The sequence below is a fragment of the Monocercomonoides exilis genome (assembly GCF_001643675.1).
Source record: "Monocercomonoides exilis strain PA203 chromosome Unknown scaffold22-1379369, whole genome shotgun sequence".
In the NCBI taxonomy this organism is placed as follows: Eukaryota; Preaxostyla; order Oxymonadida; family Polymastigidae; genus Monocercomonoides; species Monocercomonoides exilis.
In genome coordinates this window covers 1,236,325-1,260,560 of record NW_027150567.1, presented here as the reverse complement: position 1 = coordinate 1,260,560, position 24,236 = coordinate 1,236,325, and the positions used below count along the sequence as shown (strand labels likewise).

General features: G+C 45.4%; 2 protein-coding genes across 2 annotated transcripts; both read right to left on the bottom strand.

The window, feature by feature from the left end:
- Nucleotides 1–20,231, bottom strand: MONOS_1870 (uncharacterized protein; the record flags this gene model as incomplete). The annotated part of the gene is made up of 5 exons (XM_067871743.1): nt 1–19,402; nt 19,492–19,647; nt 19,707–19,845; nt 19,915–20,039; nt 20,111–20,231. 5 exons carry the CDS (start codon nt 20,229–20,231, stop codon nt 525–527), a joined length of 19,419 nt encoding a protein of 6,472 aa, XP_067727647.1. The 3' UTR covers nt 1–524.
- A 207-nt stretch (nt 20,232–20,438) lies between these two features.
- MONOS_1869 (putative vacuolar protein sorting-associated protein 72) lies at nt 20,439–23,955 on the bottom strand (the record flags this gene model as incomplete). Its single annotated transcript, XM_067871732.1, has 4 exons — nt 20,439–23,049; nt 23,165–23,580; nt 23,634–23,734; nt 23,805–23,955. 4 exons carry the CDS (start codon nt 23,953–23,955, stop codon nt 20,634–20,636), a joined length of 3,084 nt encoding a protein of 1,027 aa, XP_067727646.1. The 3' UTR covers nt 20,439–20,633.
- Between the last annotated feature and the right edge of the window lie 281 nt (nt 23,956–24,236).

Genomic DNA, 24,236 nt, shown 5'->3' with positions numbered 1-24,236 from the left:
AATTCATGTTAAATGAATCTGAAATGAAAAGAATGATGTGACAGCCTTCAGATCTGCATGATGCAAATATGATTTATTGTAAGGATAAAAACAAAAACTAATGATAGAAAATATTTAGGAAACAAAAACATTATAAAACACTCACACTAATAAAGTGATGCTTTACATCGATTATCATTAGATTTCAGAGGTTTGACAAACAGCAATAAACTTAAAAAGAAAACTGAAACATAACTTTTTCACAAAAAAGATATCAGGAAAAAAAAAATTGAATTCAAAAAGAAGATGATATAAAAAAAAATAAAATACAAAAAAATTTCTTAAAAAATTCATTTATCTGAATTTGTTAATAACAAAAACTTTTCAAACAATCCATTTTGAAGAATTGAATACTTTTTAAGCAAAAAACTTCTCTCAAAAAAACAAACATTCCAAGAAAATCAAATTCAAATTAAGATCTTATCCGAAATAAAAAATAAATTAAATTAAATTAAAACAAGATAAAATACAATAAAAACAATGAATTAACTGGGGGCATTTGAGACAATCAGCTTGGTCGATTTGATTGAGTCTGTGATTTCGGCAACAGAATGATTGAGCGAAGAAAGTTTTTCAGTTGTCAGCCCCAGCGATGCAATCAGCCCGTTGAAATGTATTTCCGTGTCGCTCATCTTCTCAGTGCTCATTTTGAGTGCTGTCTGATTGTCTGCCATTGTTTTCAGCTTGTCGGCGTCTTCCTGAATGTCTGCCACATCCTCCTCCAGCGTCAGAGAGCGGTTCAGCGGATACACATTCACTGGGTCAATCTCTGAGTGCGTGTAAACAAGACGCAGAAACCGCTCCGTTCCTGTCATTTCCTGCTCCTTCAGCTTCATCACTGCGCAATAGCAGTGGAAGTACGACAAAGGATTGTGCTCGTGCTCTGTATGATACTCAAACAGTCTGTTTGCATAGTCTCCCTTCTGCTTCTCTTCATCAACACTCGCCCCAGCACCTTCCTCTTCGCCTTCTCCGTTGTCTATTTGCTCATCTCCATTGCTCTTTTCAGTTGCAGATGAACCACCATTCCCATCTTGCTGAGTAGCTCCTCTGGAATCTTCTTTGCCAGGACCAACAGAAGAAGAAGAAGAAGAAGAAGAAGAAGATGATGATGATGATGCCATTCCTCCATCTGATCTTGCTGCTCCTCCTCCATCGTCCACATGCATCATCTCCTGCATCCCTTTCGCAGCCTCATCGCTCGCATCTCGCAGCGCTTTCGTCTGGAACTCATCAGACATCTTCCCACACACAAGACACTGGGTGTTCATCGCATCCTTCACTGCGTCTTTCCTCGCACGCATCTCAGCAAAGCCGTCGATGATGATGCCCTGCAGCACATTCATCAGCATCACCCCGAAAATGATAAACACCACCACCTCCAATATCACCAGCCACACGTTTTGGTCTCCTAGAATCTCGTTCAGCTTGTCGCCTGGCGACAGATTCTGCCAGATCATGAAGAAGAAGCAGTACAGAAGAGAAGAGCAGTAGTTGAGGTTGTGCTCGTCATCCAACTCCTCCGCCACAAGCCCCTTCAGATACAAGAAGAACACCAGGCCGAAGAAAAACATGACAATGATGGATGTGAAGATCGTGACACTGAACATCTTCCACCCTCTCCCGAATGTCTGGATGATCGTGTTGAGCGTCTGCGAGTCGATGAAGAAGTCAATCAGCAGGAAGCAGTACAGCTTCCTCTGCCACAGCCACCCGAGCAGCGCAATGAGGAAGAGCACGAGGAGATACACGTGCCTTCCAGACATTAGACAGCGCAGCTTCACCGCCATCTTCTTCGCCGGGTTCATCTGCTCCGGTGTCCACCCAACCACAAGCTGCCGCTGCTTCGTGCAATACGTCGCCCACTGTTCGTAGTACACGTCGGTGTTCTTGCCCAGCAGGAAGAGGCCGTAGCGGATGGCGATGAAGATGAAGTTCAGCAGCGACAGAATCGTGTTGATTTTGTCGATCAGATCGCGCCACTGGTTCAGAAATGGGTCAATCAGCAGCATCACGTTGATTGCCAGAGTAAACAGATTGGACAGGAAGTTCGTTGTGATGTATATCCACGGCTGTGCAAAGAACTTGATGAGCTTAGCAACACTCAGCTTGTTCTTCTTCTCTGTCAGCAGGACGGTCTGATTCAATGTTGCTATTTGTGTGTGGAGCACATCAATTCTTTCTCCAGCAGGCGCATCCCACGCCTTCTTCACCACATTCTTCTGTGCTTTCTTGCTCGCCAGCGAAGAGACAGGGTGTCTGGCAAAGAAGAACGCAGACAAATAAGGCAATTCTCTGTCAAACCGCATCACCTCCACAAAGTCCAGCCGCGATGCAAACGACGGGAACAAGAGTGGGCTGAACAAACGAGACATTTCTGCGCTGACTGCATTCACAGGCGCCATCTTCAATGAAACTGCTGCCCTCCTCACACCGAATCGGAGTGTCGACGATGCCACAAAGAATGGCAGCGCCTCTTCCTCCATCATCTTCGCGATCTGCTTGGGAGTCATCGTGCTTGCACCCTTTGTGAGTCCCAGCGTGGCTGCGTTGACTGTCTTCGAGGCAGCTGATGAAAGAGCTGACAGGACAGTTGAGTCACTCTGCTTCAGATAGTCAATCGCAGTGCGATACGACAGCATCTTCCGCTGCAGCGCAATGGGAACAGGCGAGGCTCCGATGGAGACACAGAGTGATTCCGACTTCTCGCCTTCCATCATGCACCTGAGGAGCAGGCACGCCTTGCTCATGATTTCTCTCTCTGCCACACCTGTTTGGCTGTCTGTCAGCTCAGACACGACTGATTTAACAGTCTTGCCGTGGAAGCTCGCCAGCTTGAATTTGCTCAAAAACGAGTGGTTTGTTGTGAAGAAGTACTTGTGATAGCAGTCAGAGGCAGAGAAACAGGAAAGCGGCCATTTCTTCTTGTGCACGACGTAAGTGCTGTAGTCCTTCATCGACAGCACACACCCACTCTGCTCCACTTTTAGCGCCTTCGAAAATACCCCCACCACTTTGTCTATCCCCGACGAGAGCGTCCCAAACGCCCCGCTCAGCAACTGGTTCTGCGCGGCCTCTCTCTCCCTCTGCAGCACCAGCCTCCGCACAGAATGCAGCAAGGGAAGCTCAAAACTCATCGGCAGGCGGAACAAGCGGGCGAGGATGTTCAGCCCACCACACTGCACAAAGTGCTGCTGGTTGGCCAGGTTGGGTCCTCTCACGAGGTCAATCAGAAGAGAAAGTGCAGCACTCACAATGGCTGTGTTGCAGCTGCGCGACCAGCCAAAGCGCGGGTGGCGGGGCAGAGTGACTGAAATGAGCACAAGAAGAAGAAGAACGAAGTCAATCTCATCAAGTTGCACATTTGGAGTAGATGATGATGATGATGATGTGTTGTTGACAGATGATAGACTCATAGAAGAAGATGATGATGACGAAGAACTCGAGGAAGAAGAAGCAGCAGATGATGAAGTGCTTGCAGATGAAGTGCTCAATCCAGATTCCCCGCCATCTGCTGTTGAGACTGCCCCGTCAGCCTGTGGCAGCGCAGTCTCCTTTGTGTAGTTGATGACATACGACATCTTCTCCAGCGCATCATTCGCCTTCAGAATCTGATCCTCCACAAAGCTCTTCGGCACAAACGTCGTCAGATTGCTCGAGAGCGGAGAGCGAATCTGCAAGGACGTCTGCTCTCCATTCATCGTACTCACCGACACAGCAGCAGTTCCCTTTGAAGAATTGTTCGGATTGGCCTTCATCTCCTCTGCTTTCTTCTTGTCTGCTGCCTTCTGGTTCTTGATGAGCTCTTCCATGTCGACAGAGGAGAGGCAGCTGGAGAAGATCTGCTCAGCAGGCGAAGGAGGAACAGCCCGCAAACGCGACTCCACGCGCAGCAGGCCTTCAGGCCCCAACATGCCCTGAAGAAGCTGGTTGGTGCCTGAACAGAGCACGTGGATGAAGGCGAGGGACGCTCGGATGTACTGCTCTATCAGCTGCTTCTCAGTCAGCATGGCAGCTGATTGCTTGATTGAAGAGGATGAGGAAGCAGAGGAAGAAGAAGATGATGATGAACTGTGCTTCTGTTTGGAAGATCTGCTTGACTTAGAACTCGAAGAAGAAGAAGAAGAAGAAGAAGATTTTGTACCAGAATTGTTGTTTTGGCTGCCCTTTTGATTGCTTTTATTCTTTTGTGCTGCTTCACTCTTCTCTATCTTAGCCATCTTCTTCTTCTTCAGCCTCTTCTGATAAGCTGTCAGCTCATCAATTCTGAATATATCAAACGCAAATCCTTCCTCTTCATCGTCCTCCAGCAATTCATCATAAACACTCCTGTCATTTGCCCCTCCCCCGCCTTGTCCGTTCCTCGGCCGCATCGACTTCGCATGGGAGCTGTAGTGTGTGCTTATTCTGTCTATCTCTCTGAAGAAGTGCTGCGGAAACACAAACAGCCCCTTCTTCGCCAGCAGAGCAATGAGCTGTGTCACATAATTCAGCACCTTCGGCACAGGCGTGTCTCTCTCTGCAAAATTCGCTATCTTTCTGTCTCGATACAGCTGAACTGTTGCATCTTCATCCCCATCAGTTCCATTAATGCCATTCTCACTAACACTTGTACCTGCGCCCTTCTGCAAGTGCTGTGTCTTCGTTCCCACTCTCATCCTCTCCCCTTCCCTCTCCCTCTCTCTCCCTCTCACATCCTCCTCATCTGCATTTGGGTTTCCTCCAACCAGCACGATCATCGCCTTCATTGCATAGATGGCAGTCAGCTTCAGAGGAGAAGACACTTGCAACAGCACTCTCCACAAACAGCCCGATTCCATCAGCCGAATGCGCAGGGCGTCTCTGCTGTTGAGGCTGCGCTCGCTCATCACGATGTTTCTGATGGCTGACAGGATGTGCAGGGCAAGGGGAGACTCATGTTGGATGATCTGTTTGGGAAGAAGAGATGTGTACTGCAGGAGGCGAGTAGGGGAAGAAGAGAGAGAACGCAGAATCGACATCGACTTCTTCTGAGAGGAGGAAGTGACTGACGAGAGGACAGGAATGATCGCAATGGTGAAGCGGATCCAGCTCTCAAACACGAGCTGTGTGAGGGGCTTTTTGTTCTTCTGCTCTTCTTGCTGCTGCTGCCGCTGCTGATAATTGGTTGACTGCTGGATAAGCATCAAAGGTGTGGAAGATGGTGCTATTTTGTTGGCTGAATGAATTTTGCTCTGCTTAACAATCGCTTCATTATCTCCACACTGCTTGCTCTTCTTATTGTTCTTCACTTTCATATTCTTATTCTTGTTCATCTTATTCTTGTTATTGCTCTCTAACACATTCTTCTTCGCCACATGTCTCTTCAGCTTGTGAAACAAGGCAGCATCGTTCGCAAACAAAGTCATTTCTTCCTCTAACTCCAGTGGCAGCCTCACAAAAGGCAGATGAAGAGCATTTCTGAGAGAGAACGAGATGATCTGCGTGATGCTGTCTGCCACTGTGGGGTCTTCACCAATGATGCCAATGACCCTCTCTGTCAGCTCTGGGTGCAGAAAATAGAAGGAGCCTATTCCTTCAAAGGAGGCAATGCTCGACAGCTCAGCTGACCGACGGGAAGAAGAGGAAGAAGAAGAAGATGACGATTTTGAGGAGGAGGAAGAAGAACTGCTGGAAGAGGCATTTGACAAGTTAACATTGACAAATCTTTGGCGGATGGCAGAGACAGCTGATGAGATTTCTTCACAGCCGTCGCTCGTCTCAAACGCCATCATCCGTCTCGGCATCATCTTTCTCACTTCTTCTGTGTTAGACAGCATCTGATCGGTGATGAAATTGGCTCTCCTCTGCTTTATCTGCCCTTTTCCGATGACTCCACTCTTCTCCTCTTCTGCCTCTCTGCTCTTTCGACTCCCCTTTCCCTCTTGTTGTTCTTGTTGCTGTAACTGAAGCTGTTGTTGTTGCTGCTGCCGTCTGTTGTGTCTATTTGAAGGCTCCCACACGCCAATCGCTTTCGATACGAAGAAGTCTTCTCCGCAGAAGCGCAGGTCTTCATCACCAGAGGGGATGAACGGGAGATAAGGATTGACTCTGTTTAGCATCTTGGCAAAGAAGAGCAGAGAACACGACGTGCGAAGCAAAGATTCACTGGCAGCAGCACAAAAGCGGAGAGAGTGGGCTATGCAGCTGACATCGCCCAGTGATGACTTCAAAATCTTTGGCTTGTCCTTCACAACAAGCGCAGGTGTTAGCAGAGAAGGAGTCGGGGTTGGTGTTGGAGCGGGAGTGGGGGTGGGAGAAGGAGAAGAAGTGGGTGTGAGTGAAGGCGTGGGGGTAGGCGATGGAGAACCAGAGCCACTTGACTGCGATGTTGTGAGAGGAAACAGCCCAGTCTTCATCCCTTTCATGAGCATGTTGATCATCTGAGGTTTCCCATAGAGCATCGACATCCTCACCTGCTGTGCTGTCTTAAAGGAAATGTTGTCCAAATTGCCAGATGGATACAAGAAATCCAGCAAAGCATTGTGCCTTGCCTCTAACTGAACAGGATCCGAATGATAATCTTCCTCTTCGTCAAGCAGAGTGAGTGAGAAGTATGAATACATCTCCAACGACTGCCTGCTCGCTTCTGCATCATACAGACGGTGCAGTTCTTCTTTGCTCAGTCCAGTCTTTGTGCTCTTCTGATTCTTGCTCTGCTTCTTTCCCTTCATCTTCATCTTTTTGATTTCTGCTGATTGCTTCTCCAACATCTCTGCTATTTCTGCCTTCTTCCTCTCCATCCGCTTCCTCCTCCTCTGCCTCATCTCCGTCGCTGTCTTCATCGCTAGAAATGAGTAGAACAGCTGCCCTTGCTTCTTCCAGTGTGCTTCAACGAACGGGATGAACAGCTGACACAGCGGCGCCATCATCGGCAGGAGGTCTGAAAAGAGAAGAGAAAGAAGCATACTCAGAATGTGCCTGGATATCAGCAGCGGAGGATCAGTTCCTGTTTTTGAGTGGGATGCGTAGTCAGCACTGGAAAGGCTCCTCTGGGAATATGGAGTGATGCTGATGTTGGTTGAAGAGGAAGAGGAAGAGGATGAAGAAGAAGAAGATGATGATGAAGATGAAGATGAAGATGAAGGAGTAGGACTCGAGAAAACAACACCAGAACCATCAGAACTATCAGAAGCAGAAGCAAGAGAAGGAGAAGTTACAGAAGAAGAAGCAGCACAGCTCTGCTTCAGCTCCTGCAGATACACCACACGATATTCTGTCTTGCCCACATTCATCAGCTCATTGAAATACGCCTGCAGCTGCGCAGAAACACTGCTGCTTCCATCAAAGTTTCTCTCATTGGGAGAATCGAAGTTGTCTTCATTGCTGTCATCGCCTGAACAGTACTTGTTGAACAGCTCTTCCACCAGGCTGATCTTCTTCTGCCGCACTCCAAACAACTCTTCTGTGTTTGCCCTGATAAGTCTGCCGTGTCTGAAGGAATGATACAGTACAGGCACCTCAGTCACACGCGATGTTAGAATCTCGTCCTTCCACTTGCCCACCTGCTGAACAAACTTCCTTTCTCCTTCTCTCCTCGCTGCTTCGATGCGTGCTGCTGTCATCGCACCTTTCTTCGTCTTTGACTTCGTCTTTGAGTTCTTCACTATTTCATTCCCACTCATTTCATCACCATTCATTGCAGATGATGAACGATTCATTGCCACATACGCCTTTCTCAGCATCGGCACCGCTGACAAGCCGATCAGCTCGCAAAGGGCACCTGAACAGAATTCGCACTGTTTGCAGCACCAGCAGGCGATGTGGGTGACGCTCTGCCTTTCCAACGGCAGCATCCTCGCAAACGACGTGGACTGCACAACAGACGTCAAAAGAGAACACACAGCAGAGAAGAAAGGATAAGGCAGCTCTGACGAATGATTCAGCAGGAGGGGGGTGATGTCAGTCAAGGGAGCGATCTGCCGAAGAAGCACGAGGGGAGAAGAGGCAGCATCGGCGTCTGACTCATAGAGCACTTCATCCGGTGTGGCATCTCTGCGGGTGAGGGCGTTGATGAAGTTGATGTGTGAGACAGCGTCTGTCAATAAAGTGGACAGATGGCGAAGGAGTGTGCGATGAAGGTAGATCAGCTGCTGCAGATACCTTTCACTCTCTGCCTCCCACTCTTCTTTCTCTCTTCTCAGCTCCTCCTTCTCATCTTCTGTCAGTTCATAATGCACTTCCTGTGCAGCCATTGCCAAATGTTGTTCTTCTCCTTCTCCTTCCTCCATCTCTGCCATCACAGCTGACTCTGTTTGGATTGAAAGTGTTCTTCCTTTCGCCTTCGCTTTGGCTTTCGCTTTGGCAATGGCTGCAGCTTTCGCTTTGGCCTTTGCCATTGCCAGTGCTGTGTGCTTTTTGTGTGTCCCCGGATGAGAAGGAGGGAAGATTGGTGAGCTGCCTCCGTTGTTCCCAGCCTCATCTCCTTCTCCTCCTCTTCCTCCTCCTCCATTCCCAAACTCCTCCGTCTCTGCATCCAACGCTCTTGATGCCTCAATCAGTGAGTGGAAGTTTCTGTGTAATTTATCCAACCTCCTGTCAATCACCACATCATTCACTAATGACGCCACAATCTTCCTCGGAAACAGCGAAAAAGCGATCTGTTGTGCCTCTTCTTCTCCTCCTTCCCCTCCTTCTCCCAACATGCTCAGCTTGGGTGGCAGCAGAGCAGGGTCCATTCTCTCAGCATCTGCCTTCTCCACAGTGCTGTTAGGGTCGATGAATGAATAGAGGGCACTCAGATCATTCAGAACAAGGCGGGCTAAGCGACACGCAGCCAAAGGCTTGGCAAAGAAGCTCTCTTGTCTGAAGGAGGAGGAATTGGCAAAGGAATTCATTTGAGAGAAAGAAGAAGAAGAAGAAGAAGAGAGAGATTGAGGAGAAGCATACAGGAAGAGTTGGAGGAGAGGAGGCTCTGTGCTTAGCTCAGCGCTCATGCTAAGGAAATCATTATTCACATTGATATTATTGGAATTATTATTATTAAAGGATGATGAACTAAATGCATTTGGAGAAGGAAAAGAAGAAGAAGAAGAAGAAAGAGAAGAAAACGGGGCAGCATAAGCCACTCCAGCTGCCTTCATCTGCCGATACTTTGATTTGTCTCTGGAGAATGTCATTGAAGACAGCACAGGAAACTTTCTTCTTTCTCCCTCTGCCTTCATCTGCATCAGCTTGTGTTTCGCATTCGGATGCTGCAACACATACGCCTTCATCGCCTCCTCCCTCATCCTCTCCCTCTTCATCATCTGCCTCCTCAACAGCCATATCCTCTCCAAAATATCATTCACCTGCTCCTCCTCATACCTCACTGTGAACACATCCACAGGGTTGGAGATGGTATTCCTTACAATCTGCTGATTTCTCTCAATTGGAAGAAGAAGTGAACGAGGGGCAGCTGTGTTGGGGCTGCCACAGCAGGAAGAAAGAAGCTCGCAGAAGAGAGAGACTCCGAAGAAAGGCGGGTCGCGAAGAGGGAGGAAGTTTGACTGGACACATGAAAAGTACTCGGAGGGAGTGTTGGCAGTGAGGAAGGTGAGAGAAGAGGAAGAAGAAGAAGAAGATGCTGTTGTTGATGATGATGGTTGAGATAAAGTGTTTATTTCAGTTGATGGTGATATGATAACTGGTCTGGCTGGTGTTACAGTTGCAAAGTTTGCTTCATTTTTCCTCACATTTGTGGGAGAAGTTGGATACATTGCAGTTGGAGAAGCAGAAACAGAAGAAGAAATGGAAGATGAGGAAGAAGAAGAAGAAGAAGAAGAGAAAAGAGGATTTTGGAAGAGGGCAGGAGTTGCTATTCGTGAAGAAGGTGTGCTTCTTTGAAGGTTTGTCCCGCCCATTGCATCGTCAAAGGGTGTCTGCATTCGAAGAGGAGGAGATGCTGCTTCTGCAATGCGGAAGGAAGAAGGAGAAGGAGAAGATGATTGAGAGGGATAAGGAGAGGGAGAAGGAAAACGAGAAGGAAAAGGTGATGGAAAAGGGGTGGATGAAGATGAAGAAGAAGGAACAACAGATTTAGTTTCTTCTCTTCTCCTCTCCAAAGCATTATCTACCATCATCTTCCTCTTCTCATCTTCCTCCTCCTCCTCCTTTCCCCTCACTGTATTCGCCATCCTCTTCCTCATCTCCATCTCCATCTCATTCAGCGAAGAACCCCTCTTCCCTCTCATCCTCGCCCTCTGAGCTGCTTCTGTCTCCCTCGCCTTTGCTGACACCTCCACCAGCCCCACAATCGTCGCCACGTGTCCTGGACTCAGCGTTTCTCTGAACTCCTTACAGCCCAACAGAGCTATCAGCAATAGCATGGCAGGCACAGAACTCAGAGAAATCTCAGAGAAGATGGTGGAGAGGATGGGCAGGTACAGCAAGGGAAGGGTTGTTTCGTTCTCTCTGTTGTGTGCATTCACAAACATGGCAGAGATGAGGAAGAGGAGGGAGAAGAGGGGGCGGTTGGGCTTGATGCGAGGGAGCTGCTGGATGAACATGATGAGAAGGTGGGGGATATCCAATGAAGCAGACAAGTGGAGAATGTGGAGAGAGGGAAGCTGGACATGGTTGGTGTGAAGATTGACTGGGTTGGTTGAAGAGGAAGAGGAAGAGGAAGAGGAAGAGGAAGAGGAAGAAGAAGGTGTGGATCTTGAGGTGTTGATGGGAGAAGAAGAAGAAGAAGAAGAAGAAGAAGAAGAAGAAGAAGAAGAAGAATAAGATGATGATGATGATGATGAAGTGTTGCTAATATCAGAAGAAGAAGAAGAATTTGAAGAAGAAGACACTCTGTTCAGAATATTATTCGTGAGTGATGGCAGTTGAAGTGGAACAGGTGAGAATCTCGACACCTGATGAAGAATGTCATCCACCGAAGAAGCAAGAAATTGCACATGCTGAATGACAATGTGGTACAGCCCCAGTGTCAATCCCTTGATCCTTGCTGTGATCATGTTGTGTGTTCTCTTGGGTGTGCGTGTGTACAACATGCACGAATCAGCTAAGTCCTGATCATCGCCCAACTTCTTCCCTTTCCCTTTCTCAAACGGCTTCAATTCGATCCGGTGGATGGGAAACGGACGAAGAGGTTGTTGGCTCTGTTTGGTTTCTCTGCTGTTTGTGTGTGAAGACATGACAGGAGCGAGTGAATCAGCAGGCGACAGCAACCTCTCTGGCGCTTTCGATCGTTCGCTCTCTTCGTTCTGCCTGTGGATGCATCGTGTGTATGACTCTATTTCTGGCTCGAATTCAAACAAGTCGCACACATTCAGCAGGAGCAGCGATGCGAGCTGCCTGTTCTCCTTCGTCGGAGGCCTCTGCATGACCATCCGGAGGAAGCAGATCGTCCTCTTCAGCTGCCTCTCTTTCTCCCCCAGGTCTCCATTGCTGGTGACTGATAGGTTCCTCAGCATGTTCACCACAGCCGCGTTGCTGTTGAGGGATGACACGTAAAACTGCAGTCTTCGCTTGTTGATGCCGAGGTGGTTGAGAGAGAGGAAGGTGAAGTCCTGGCAGCGGTTGGTGATGAAGGGGGGTGTGTCGATGCTGCGCCGGAGGGATGAGACAAGACGTGTGTGGGTGAAGTCATTGGAGGTGAGGGAGAGGGCGGTTGAAAAAGAGGAAGAGGAAGAGGAAGACGAGGAAGACGATGATGAATTTGATGATGAATTCTTTGAAGATTGATTGGACTTTGCAATTTTTGTTGATGAATTTGATGATAAACCTTGTGAATTGCTTGTATTTGGAGAGGGATCAGCTGCATGTTGCAGAATATTCCTGAAGTCAGCATCTGTCAACGTCTTTGCTATCCTTCTGCGTTTCAGTTCAGAACCTGAATTATTATTATTATTATTATTATCAGTAGATGATATAGAAGAAGAAGAAGAAGAAGATGATGATGATGGTGATGATGATTGCATCAACATTTTATTCTCCTCCATCCCGTTCATCATCTTCACCCTCATCTTCCACGCATTCCCTATCCCACTCACAAACAGCCTCCAAATCAGATCCACCTTCGACCTGCACACCGTCGCCTGCCCCAACAGCAAGAATGACACAACCAGCATCTGCAGCGCCTCAAACGTGTAGTGAAGAGAAGGTGTTCTGTGCAGCCTGTCAGCAGCCAATGACAATGTGTTGCGTGTGACAGCCCCCGCCGAGTCTGCAATGGAATAGACGATGCTCTTGTACTTTGTCCTGTCTGCACCATATGCATTGAGTGCCTGCTTGTTCAGTGTGAGTGTGTAGAAGTGCTCATCCAGCAGGGGTGACAGCACCATAATCGTCGCCACCCCACTCCTGATCTCACTCTCATATGCATCAAAGGAAATAACCTTAGTCAATAATAACACATACAGACAGTGAATCACTTCTTTCACCAAGATGAGGTGTTCTGGAGAACGTAACAGCTCATTTGCTGAGTGGTGGATTGTTGCCTCAGAATACACAAAATCGTCTTCTGTGCTTATTTCTCTGTTGTCCTCACACTTCACAAGCTGTTCATTTGCTTCTCTTCTTCTTTCTCCTCCATTCTGAATGTTACTGCTGCTGCTACTACCGTTATTGCTGTTATCACTTGTTTGATTGCTTCCTCCATTCGCCTGCTCCACACTCGCACCCACTGCCAGCCCTGCCTCTTCATCCCTCGCTTTGTTCAGCACATTCATCACTGCTGACACATTCGAAGGAGTACAATACGGCGGAAATGCAGCAGGAACACGCGATTCAATGTAACTTCTGAGTGTTTGCGACTTCCCCACCAATCTGTCCATTTCTGTTGAATGCTCCTTTTGTGTCTGCTTCAACAGCGCCTTTGCGAGTGGCGTGTCTTCCACTCTGGCCGAGGCAGTCGAGGCAACTGAACTGCATCTTCTGTGCCTCCTCCTCGTCTTCGGCGTCTGCCCTGCAGTCAATTCACCATTGCTTCCATCATTGAATGCGTCATTGTTTGGATTGTATTGGAGTGTGTTGTCTATCATAGGGTTGGATATTCTGCTCATCATCCCACGCACCCACAGCAGAAACTGGTGCATCACACACTCCTTCAGCACCTCTGTCTTCAACTCGGCATCTTCTTCTTCTTCGTCTTCATCGTTATTTTCACTTCTTTCATTGTTTGATGATGAAGAAGAAGAAGAAGAATTTGATGAAGAAAGCGCTTTCGAACCAACAGCTGATCTTGTATTCCTCATCAGTGTTCTGCTGCCATCTTCATCATCATCTCCATTTAATGTGTGTTCTTCTCTGAATATCTTAATCCATGTCCATTTGACTGGCTCTCTCTCTGGTGCCAGCAGGAACGAGTGGCGGAAGAGAGACAAAGCAGCCGCACGAATTTTGAGGGGGATGAAGCTGCTTCTGATGATGTGGAGGAGCACATGAGGAGGGAGAATGCGATTAACATGGGAAATATTCGCGGAGTGCTGTCCAATACACAAATCACGCATGAGGTTGAGGCAGAAGATGAAGTACTCTGGAAGAAGAGACAGAAGATGCTTTTGAGATGGATGGAGATGGGGGTTGTGCTCATATGAGCGGTCGATGCCACACAAAGTGAGGAGACTTACTTCACCTGCAATGGTGGAGAGGGTGACAGAGGCATAGGGAACATGGGGGAGAGGAGAGGAAGAGGAGGAAGAAGAAGAGGAAGAAGAAGAGGAAGAGGAGGAAGAGGAAGAAGATGAATTGGATGCGGAAGAAGCAGAAGAAGAGGATGAAGACGCTGAAGAAATAATGTTGCTTAAAGAGATTACTGAATCAGAAGGTGCATGTGAAGCAGACGAAGATGAATCATTCGTCTTTTTCCCATCCATTTTCTGGCTAAACAGACGAATATTCGCACAATCATCCAAAATGGGAAAGTAATTCTTTGAGCTTGATATAACAGCAGGGTCAGTGGTGACTTTGAACTCCACAACAGAACAGAGCATGCGAGAGAAGGAGAGGGCAGAGGCAGAAAAGAGAGAAGAGGCAGAAGGGAAGGAGGAGAAGCGAGAAAAGTGAGAAGAAGAAGAAGAAGAAGAAGAAATTGAATATGGATTGGCAGAAGGTGAAAGCGCATAAGAAGACAAAGGAGCTAATGATGCATTCGGATTACTCGCAATATACCCTCCCTTTGGCGATCGAGAAGCAGCAGAAGCAGCAGCCGACTTCATCCTCATTGCGCTGAAAAGCTTCTTCGCCACATTCGCCACTCTCTCCTGGTGCTGCCCAAACAACAACACACCCACCATCGTCTGATTGCGAGCAATGGCTCTGTCTGCAGAAAAGGACTCGGCAGCCAACGGGGAGCATTTCACTGCTTCCTCTGGTGGAGGCACAAATGTGGTGAATCGGTTGGTCGCATGCATCGCATCCTTCGGAACTGTTTTGAGCTCTTCTTCGCCTTCCCCTTCTTCATCTCCGTCTTCTCCATCTTCTCCTCCTCCTTCTGCTCCTTCATTTTCTCCTTTGTCATTTCCACTGCTCCTATTTGAAACCCCTTTCCTGCCTCTCTTCCTCATCTCCACCGCCTCCGCTGCATCTGCTGCGATAATCTGCTCAGCAGCTGCTGTTGTCGTTGAAGAGGCGATGGAAGAGTTGATGATGTTGAATATCTTCTCCCCAATCATCATGCACTGCCCATCGTCTGGATAGAGCGAGCCTGTCTGCAGCCTCAAGTCTTCAATAGCCACGTGTGCGCCTGTGGTGTGGTGGGTGATGAAGTCAGGGGCAGCACTGGTGGAGAGGGAGAAGATGATGCAGTTGGGAGAAGGTTCTCTGCAGAGGGATGAGAGGAAGCGGAGCATGTGGATAGAGGTCTCAAGGGCAGTGACTGCATCAGAGAGGGAAGAGACAGGAAGTAGTGAAGAGGAAGAAGAGGAAGGATATGCAGAGAGAGAGAAAGAAGGAGAAGAAGACATTAATTGTGAGCTGGAGGAGCCTGAAATGAGGTGAGGAGGTGAAATTGTTGGCTTGTGATTCGAAAGAAGGGCAGAAACTTGTACAACTTCTGTTTGCTCGTTTCCTCCTCCACTCAAATTGTGTGGTGTTGTGAGATCAAATGGATCTTTTTCTCTTCCTTTGAAAGGGTCAGAGAATGAAAGAGAGGGAGAAAGAGGAGAAAGAGGTGACAAGGGAGAGACAAATGGCATTAGTTGATTGCCTTGCTGATGGGAAAGAGAAGAAGAAGAAGAAGAAGAAGAAGCAACAGAAGGCAAACAAAGAAGCCTGTTTAGGTTGAACATTCTGTTCGATTTGAACAGCAGCTGCACCAAAATGTCTGCTGGGATGTTTTCAGCCGACAACCTGTCCGTGCAGAAGAGGCAGGTGAAGAGGGAAAACACAGCCAGGCTGTCTAATTCACTCGCCTGCACAAGGAGATTGGTGAGCGACAGCTGGGAAGACACAGAAAGCGACGTGTGTCTGCTGTCAAGAGAGAAAGAGAGCTCTTCATTGGGAGGGAGGACAAGCACAGAAGTCATCACAGCCCTTGTCATGTTCTGGTTGGCCAGGCAGATGACACTCAAAAGGCACAACACAGAATGCAACGCTGTTCTAATCTCCTTCTCAATCGCTTCGACATTCTTCGTGTTTCCTCTGAAGGAGAACGAGTATTTCATCGGATTGAATTTGGATAACACAGGCGGGTGATGGAAAGAAGCCCTGGAAGACTCAGAGACAAGCGAATTCAGTGCCACCAGATGGGCAATGATGCGGATGCACTGGCGGATGAAGCCAGACGCACACAGCACATCCTGCAGCCAGCGGAGGAGGACAGGGCTGTTTGAAAGGAACGCAGCCAGTTCGAAGTTGAAGAGATGGGAAGAAGGCTCAAGCTCAGAGGAGACGAGGGTGAGGATCTTGTGGACGGAGGACGAGATGAGGGAGAGGAAGGAGAGGACGTGGTGGGTGGGGAAGAGGAGGAGAGGGAAGGTGATGGCAGCGAATGTGTTGGCAGAGGAGAAGGAAGAGAAGGCGGTGTGGCCAGCTGGTTGGGCATTGTCGATGTGGATGGATGAATTATAAGAAGGATTATTATTATTGTTGTTGTTGAAGGAAGAGAAGGCAGAAGAAGAAGAAGAAGATGTTGATGATGCTGACGATGATGATGATAAAGACATTATTGAATGTTCTACACCTTCTCCCCCATTAATACCTGCACTATTGTTGTTATTATTATTGTTTTCATCATCATCCTCAGGAAATGCCATTGCAATATACCCCTCAAACTTCTCCTTCGCCTGGTCAATCAGCCTTGTCATAACTGCCTCGTGTTCTGCAATTGCCTTCGAAATTCTGTTTCCTGTCTGCAAACACTCACACACCACAAGAGAATCAAAGGGCATTGCAGACGTCATTCTCCATGCGTCCTTTTCATCTGAGGGGGAATACAAAGAGACAAAATTGGTGGAAGAAAGGCTTGTGAGGTCGGGCTGGAGATAGAGAGGGTCTGGCTGGTAGGTGGAAATGATGGTGTGGAAGAACTGGGAGGAGTGGATGAACTGCAGGGCTTGCGTTTGGATGGACTTGTGGGTGAGAAGAGAAGAAGAAGAAGAGGAGGAGGAGGAAGAAAATGAAGAAGAAGAAGATAAAAATGTTGGATGTTGAAGCTGTTGGAGCTGCTGATAAGGCAGAGGTTTTCCATTGTTCTGATCATAACTGGAAGGAGATAAAGGCATTTGAGAAGATTGCACTCCATCCATTTCTTGTTGGTTTTGTTGTGAGTTCATTTGGAATGTCTTTGCCTTTCGTGATGCCTGAAGAATGAGGTTTTTGAAGCGGAAACGCGTTTTGGGCTCATTTGCATCAGAAGATGGCTTAATTGAAGTGGATGAGGTGGAATTATTGTCTGTTGAAAGAGAAGAAGAAGATGATGATGATGATGATGATGAAGTGAATACAGAAGAAGAAGAAGAGGATGAAGATGAATCAACAGGACTAAGCAAGTTATGATGTGGACTATCAGAAGAAGAGGAAGAAGAGGAAGAAGAAGAAGACAAAATTGGAGACTTGTCGTTATTCAATCCATCTTTTTGTTTTTTGCCTGTTTCTTTTGGTGTTACACATTTTGGAGAAGAAGAAAAAGAAGAAGAAGAAGAAAAAGGAGAAGACGAAGGAGAAGAAGAAGAAGGCGAAAAAAGTTCTGTTTCTCCATTGATATCTTCATATTCATCTTCAAATTCATCGCTTCCTTCATCATCCAGCAACCTTCCATCATCTTCATCGCCATTGTCTTCCTCTCCTTCTTCATCATCGTCATCCCCTCCTCTTCCTCTCCCCATCCTTCCTCTTCTTTCTCCTCTTTCTCTTTCTCCTTCTCCTCCATCTTTCTCCTCCATCTTCTTCCACCTCCTCTTCTGCAATGCAAATATTGTATTCCCTCCTCCTCCTCCTCCGCTTCTTCTTCCTCCTCTTTCAGTTGGCTGTCTGATCAATGATATGTTCTTCTGTGATCCAGCAAGCGTTGCATGCCTCAGAACAAGCCCAGTTGCCCTGTGGCAGAGCATCCCTGCCTCGTTCATTCGGATGGGGTGTTCGAGAGAAGAGGTGATGTGGAGGGGCTTGAACGACCACAGGAACCAGGAAGGGTCGGGTTGAGAAAGAGAAGAAGAGAAAGAAGAAGAGGAGGAGGAAGAAGAAGAAGAAGAAGAAGGAAGAAAGGAAGAGAAGAGCTGATTGGAGGAAGGTTGGAATGATGTGGAGGAGGAAGGCAAAGAAGAAGGAGAAAAAGAAGGAAGAGGAAGAAGACGAAGACGATACAAAATGCTATCAGAAGAAGAAGAAGAAGAAGGATTATCAGAAGAAGAAGATAAAGCAGAGGAGTCAGCAATCTGCTTAAATGCAGTCAAGAAATTGTGTTGTGAAGAAGAAGAAGAAGAAGAAGAAGAAGCAGTTTCCAATGAATGAGATATGTCCAATGGAAGAACAGTCAAATAAAGGCCAGAGACGAAGTGGCGAATGAGAAATGTGTCTTTCCACCGCAAAATACCTGCGTTTTGAGAGAAAGCATTGAAAAGATCAGAAAATGAAGTGGAAGAAGAAGAAGAAGAAGAAGATGATGATGATGATGATGATGATGGGTTTTTGTTCATTTGCGTAAGTTCTTTTAATGACACAGTGGGAAATAAAGAAGAAGGAGGAGAGGAAGAGGAAGAGGAAGAGGAAGATGAAGAGGATGAAGAAGATAATGAAGTGGAGGGAAAAGAAGAATTTAAAGAAGAAGAAGAAGAAGAAGAAGAAGAAGAAGAAGAAGAAGAAGAAGAAGAAGAAGAATGCAATCTTGAAGACAGCACAAAAGTAGGTTCAATGACCCAATATTCACCCAAACTCTGCTCAACTGCCTTTGCCACACGCTGTGCGGGTGGAAGGGAACTGAACGGCTTCTCCTTCTTCTGAATAGCTTGATCACTCCCATGTGATTGAGAAGAAGAGGAGGAAGAGGAAGAAGACGACGATGATGAAGATAAAGACATCGTCCTTATAAAAGGAATAGCTGAATATGGTGCTGAAATCATGTGTGGATCAGACAGGGACTTCTTCTGAGTGACAATCTGCTTTGTCATTCTCTGCTGCATCGCTGTCTTCCCCACCTGCCTGACACACCGCATAAGCATCAGCATCTTCCTCACTCTCCTTTTGAATGCTCCTTTGTTCTCGGGGGGTGTCTTGACTGATGGTTTAGATGAGTGTGGAGGAAGGGAAAGGGGTTGTTTGTGTGATTGGTCTTTGGATGAGGAAGAGGAAGAAGAGGAAAAAGAGGAAGAAGAGGAAGAAGTTTGGTGATTTGTGAAAGAAGGAGGAGAAGGAGAGGGAGAAGAAGAAGAAGAAGAATGATAAGAAGCTCTCTTTTGAAGTCTTTGCTGCTTCTGATTAGAAGAAGAAGAAGAAGAAGAAGAAGGTTGAGAAGAAGGAGGGACGTAATCACTTGCACAATAAGGAGCCACAAAGGGAGGGAGGATGACATTAAACACAGGCGAATGAGAGGCAGACAAAATCGCCCCAGCAGAAATACGCTCCAAGCGGATGATGCAGTATGTGAAGAGGAACTTGGATGAGATCGGCTCACGAGACAGCCTTCGGTGTGGAAGACGGCTGCTGGAGATGTTATGTTCAGAAGGCAAGGAAAGTTGGTCTGTTGAAATGGAAGAGTCGCTTTTGTCAGTGGCATCTTCCGTGTTGTTGTTTGTGAGTTCAGTTACATCACTAGCTTCGGGTTTGGCGATGGCATTGTCAGAAATTGGATCGGAAGTTATCTGCCTGTTTCTTTGGTTGTGTGTTGAGGGTAATATTTCTGTTGCCACAACATGAAGAAATATCTGATCAGCAAAGCTGCTGCCAAATCGCTGGATTATCCAAGGGGTTTTGTCAGGTGTGCCTATAAAAAATATTTAAAATAAATAAAATAAAATAAAATAAAATAAATAGCGATAATAATTTTAGTTATTAAAACGACAATAGTCGTACATTGAAGAGGAACGTATCTTTCTTCCCACAAAGGCTGTTCATGGTCTGAATTTCTTTTAACGGATTCTCCAAGACCATGATTGGGATCAATACAAAAATATAAATTAAGAAGAGTATTTATTAAATAAATCGTATCTCCCGTATTCACAGGATCACCTGAAAAGTTAAACAGACACAGAATTCATTAAAATATTTCTTAACAAAAATTCACAAACCTATTTCTTTGGAAGATGACGCAGGCAATATAATAAAATATGCAAAATCTTGTGATTGACTCACAGTAATTTCTCCTCCAAAGTCGCCTTTCTTCATTCCTAAATATTTTTTCTCGTAAAAAGACCTTAAACTTATAGTCTGTTTTTAAACATTAAATATTAAGAATTTCAAATATTAATGTGTCATAAAATAGTCTCAATTGCAAACTGTGCCGTAATGAACTGTGAAATTTGTGTCATTTGTGTTTGTAGTTGAAGCATTTGAAGCAGATACAATTTCCCACACATTTTGTCCGAAATATCGAAACAAATCAGATGCAGGAAATAATGAATCTATAGAACAAATAAAAGTATATTGAAAAATTATAAATGTGTTAAATGATATCTTTTATTAAGACGAATACCATCATTTTGAAAAAACATTGCAGAGCATCCATGGGCAATAGAAAGAAGTGAATGATTTGTTTCTTCGGAGTATCGAACTGATATTAAATCTCCAAAATTAAGAGGGGCTCCATTGTCCATTTAATCTCCGCCTTGAATAACTGCTATTTGTTTTTTCCCTTTTCGATTGAGATATTAAGGGTGGATTTTTTCATGCCGCGATTTGTGTTTGGATTGGAAAAATAAAGAGATGTACAATAGAATTCCTTTTTTGTCCTTTAATAATAAAAATGATACATTCTAATTTCTCTTGTGCAAAAAGCGTAATTTTTAATTTAATGATTCAATTTTTAAACCTTTTTGTTAATTTTCAAATCGATGAATAATGCAAACAAAAATTCATTATGAAGTGATACATGAAGTGAGCAGCATTTCTTATAACGCAAATATTATGATTTTTCTCTTTCAAACATTACAAAATTAAATAAAAAATTAAAATAATAAAAAAAAAAATAAATTCATCCATTTCACCATATTTCCACATCAACGAGGCGGGTTCTGAGTCGGGTAATGAATGGCATTCATCTGATAATTCGGATGCAGATCAGAAATTGGTGATGGGGACATGAAGCGCAGTGGGAGCTGGTGGAATGACTGAGGATGCTGTGAATGCTGTCCAGTCTGAAAAGAAGTGAGAGAAGAAGCAGAAGAAGAAGAAGAAGAAGCTGATCTTTGAGTTGAGGAATGATAAGTGGCCAAAGAGGAGATCGAAAGAGGAGAAATATGGTTGCGCTGGAAGGAGCGGATGGTGGATTGGATAGAGGCCAATGAGTCCAGATGAGGTTGTTTCTCTGTTTGTGATGGAAAATGTGATTGTGAATGTAAATTTGACTGTGTTTGTGAATGTGTTTGTGATTGAGCTGTTTGTATATTCATATTCATCTTCGCCATCTGTGTGCGAGGCAGCTGAGAATTGAATGGCTGAGAGAGCGAAGGAAACTGCGAATAGGACATGCCGGATGAATTGGGCTTGTAATAAGACAGAGAAGAAGCTGTTGAGTTCAGAAGGGATTGTGTTTGTGTTGGATACTTCAGAATTTTTGAGCCAGAATTAGTGCGAACTTCGGAGATTTTGATGGGTGCTTCGCTTTCTGAGGGAGAGGGAGATGGAGAGGGAGATGGAGAAATGGAAGAAGGAGAGGGAGAGGGAGAAGGAGATGACGATGATGGAGAAGAAGAAGAAGAAGGCATTTGCTGTGCAGCTGATGCAATTGCATTAGAATCATTCACAATCCTCTGTGTTTGCCTCAGCTCCTCTTTCGTTCTGACACCCGGTCCGTCCCTCTTCCTCCTCTTCCTCTTCATCTGCCCTGCCTCTTCTGCCTCTCTCTTCACTGCCACTTTCTTCTCCTTTGGAGCATCAAACGATTGAGATAATGATTCTTGTTTGACTTGCTTGTTCTGCTTAGCAGTTGGCAATGGCTGAACAAGATGCCTTCGCATTGGCTTGTTGTTGTGGATGTCAATGCACAAATCAACTTCTGATGGGAATGAAATGCTCATCTCTTCGTTTTCTGCCTCTTCTGCTTCTGCTTCTGCTTCTTCAAGGTTATGTTTAAACTTCTTCTCTGTTTGTGCTTTCGCTTCTTTTCTCATCTGCTTCAGTTGACACAGCACTTTTCGAATGTGCTTAGCAAAAGCAGGAATAAATCCTTGTTTTCCCTCACTTCCTTCTCTTCCTTCTCTTTCTCTCTCTCCTTTCTCTTCCTCTTCTTCTATTTCATAGTTCTCATCATCGTCATCCAACACATCCTCATCAGCAACAGCCCCATTCACTTTGCTCACATCCACATCTTCCAATCCATCCCTCATCCCAATCAGCATTCTCTCTGCTTTCACATCTCCCCCTTTTGCCAGCTCTTCTTTCTTCACATAAGCAAACTCATCCACACTCTCGTTTTTCTCTCTGTAGCTTTTACTCTCACTCGTTTTGAATGGCAAGTCAAACACATAATCTGACGCTGCATTTGTCGTTGCCCTTCTCCTTCTCCTCGCTTTCCTCTTCGCCTCCTCTTCTTTCCACTCCCCTTCTTTCCCCATCATCACCGCCATTAATCTCCCAATCGCTGAGAGGGGCAGAGCTCGCAGTGTCTGAAAGGCAGAAAGAGAGGCAAAGGGAAGAAAAGTGATTGGATCCACAAATGAGGCAGGCTTTCCTGTAACGAGACATCTCAATTTGGTGTTGTGATTGGGGCGAGGTTGCAATTGGAGTGGCTGAATGGCAGACAAACAGGCAGTGTCAGCGAAGGAGAGGGAGGAAGGGCTCTTGTTTGGCTGGGCAGGAGAAGGAGAGGAAGAGAAAGGAGAGTCAGAAAGAGAATGCTGAGGGGACGGTGTTGCATTTGGCGGAAGAAGGGACTGGAGCGAGGGAGAGGAAGAATAATAAGGAAGAGAAGAGAAAGGAGAAGAAGAAGAAGCAGGGGAGAAAGAAGGGGAAGAAGAAGATGACGATGATGATGATGATGATGATGATGAGAAAGAAGTTGATTGAAAGTGTTTTTGAAGTGAAGAGGAATGAATCCAATGAGATGACATCCATTTTGGTAGTGCTGTGAAAAAGACAAATGAAGAAGAAGAAGAAGAAGAAGCAGAGTTTTCTGAATCAGAATAAAAATCAACAGGAGAAGAGAGAAATGGCGATGGCATAGGAGATGGAGAAAACGGGGTGAACGAAGAAGATGATGACGATGACGATGACGAAACAGAAGGAGAAAAAGAAGGAGAGGACGATGGAGAAGAAGATGAAGAAGAAGAAGGAGAAGATGATGATGATGATGTTTGTGTGGCATTTGGATTGATGAATTCTTGGTCTTCGCTGTCGAAGAGTGACTGTGGTGGATACGATGAATAGTCAACAGGCAGCAGTGTTGACAGGCTTCTGATCAACGGCCCTTCAATTCTGATTGAAAAAGCAATCACATTGAACATTCAACAATGAAAAAAAAAATCGAATTTAAAAAAAAAAATATTTTTAATAATTCAAAACCCAATAAAATGGAAAAGAAGTGTCAAACGATTTTTTCACAACTGAAGTCTTCTTCTTCTCATCTTCCAATTTCAGCTGCTCATTGAGACTTTCTCTGTTCCGCCTTTCAGTCTCTTTTGCTTCCTCCAGCATCTCTTCCTGGGTCATCGGGACATAATCTGGTTTCTCTCTCTTCATGCGTTGCCTTGGCTTGTTTGTGTGGCACAGTTCATTGACGGTGCGTTGAATTGCTTCAGTGGCTCGAAGGACAGACTTTCGTTGAGATGATTGGCGCCTTGGAGGAGGTTCCACCTTCCGTGGATGTGCTGTGGTTTCTTCCTCAATTATTTTTACGGAATTGTCTTCTGCCGATGATTCTGTTTGGGTTTTACTCTTTGTTTGATGTTGAGCTTGTTTTTTTTGCTTTGCTGGATCAATATAAGCTCTCTTTTTCTTTGACTCATTCTGGAATAAATAAATAAAATATATGAAAATGCATAATCCAATTTTTTACATACGATTTTCTCTCTTCTCTCTTCTTTCCGAACTTTGTCTTCCTCGTCAACATTCTCTGATTCTTCGTCAATATCAAAATCTGAGTCAACAATATCCTCCTCATCTAAAAATTAAGAAAACGTTTAGTAAAAATTAGGAGCTGTCAATTATGTTCGAACGAAAGTCTGACATACCCTGAGCCTCAAAAAGTTCGTCATCGTCATCATTTTGAAAGATCTCCTTAACTTCATCAGATGCCCAAAAATCACCCTGCTCAATGGTTTCATCCTCCAAAAGCATCTGAATTTTGGAGCCACGATTAGGCCTTGTAAATCTCTTTGTCATGGAAAACACAATTTAAACTGCAAAAGATATACAAGAAATTATTATTAGGGGAAATTGATCAATAAAAAATTCGATTTTTGTTTTATGAATAAATACAATTTCACATGATTTGAAAGATTGATAATTTCAATTTGTTGTTTTGCATTTTTGATATTCTTAGGATTCCTGCACATCTGTGTCTTTGAGAATTGGGTTTACGAATGTTATTTGTGAAGTTTTATTTTGATGCAAGCTCAACTGCATCAATTTCATGGGTATAATTTTTGATAAGAGATTTCAAA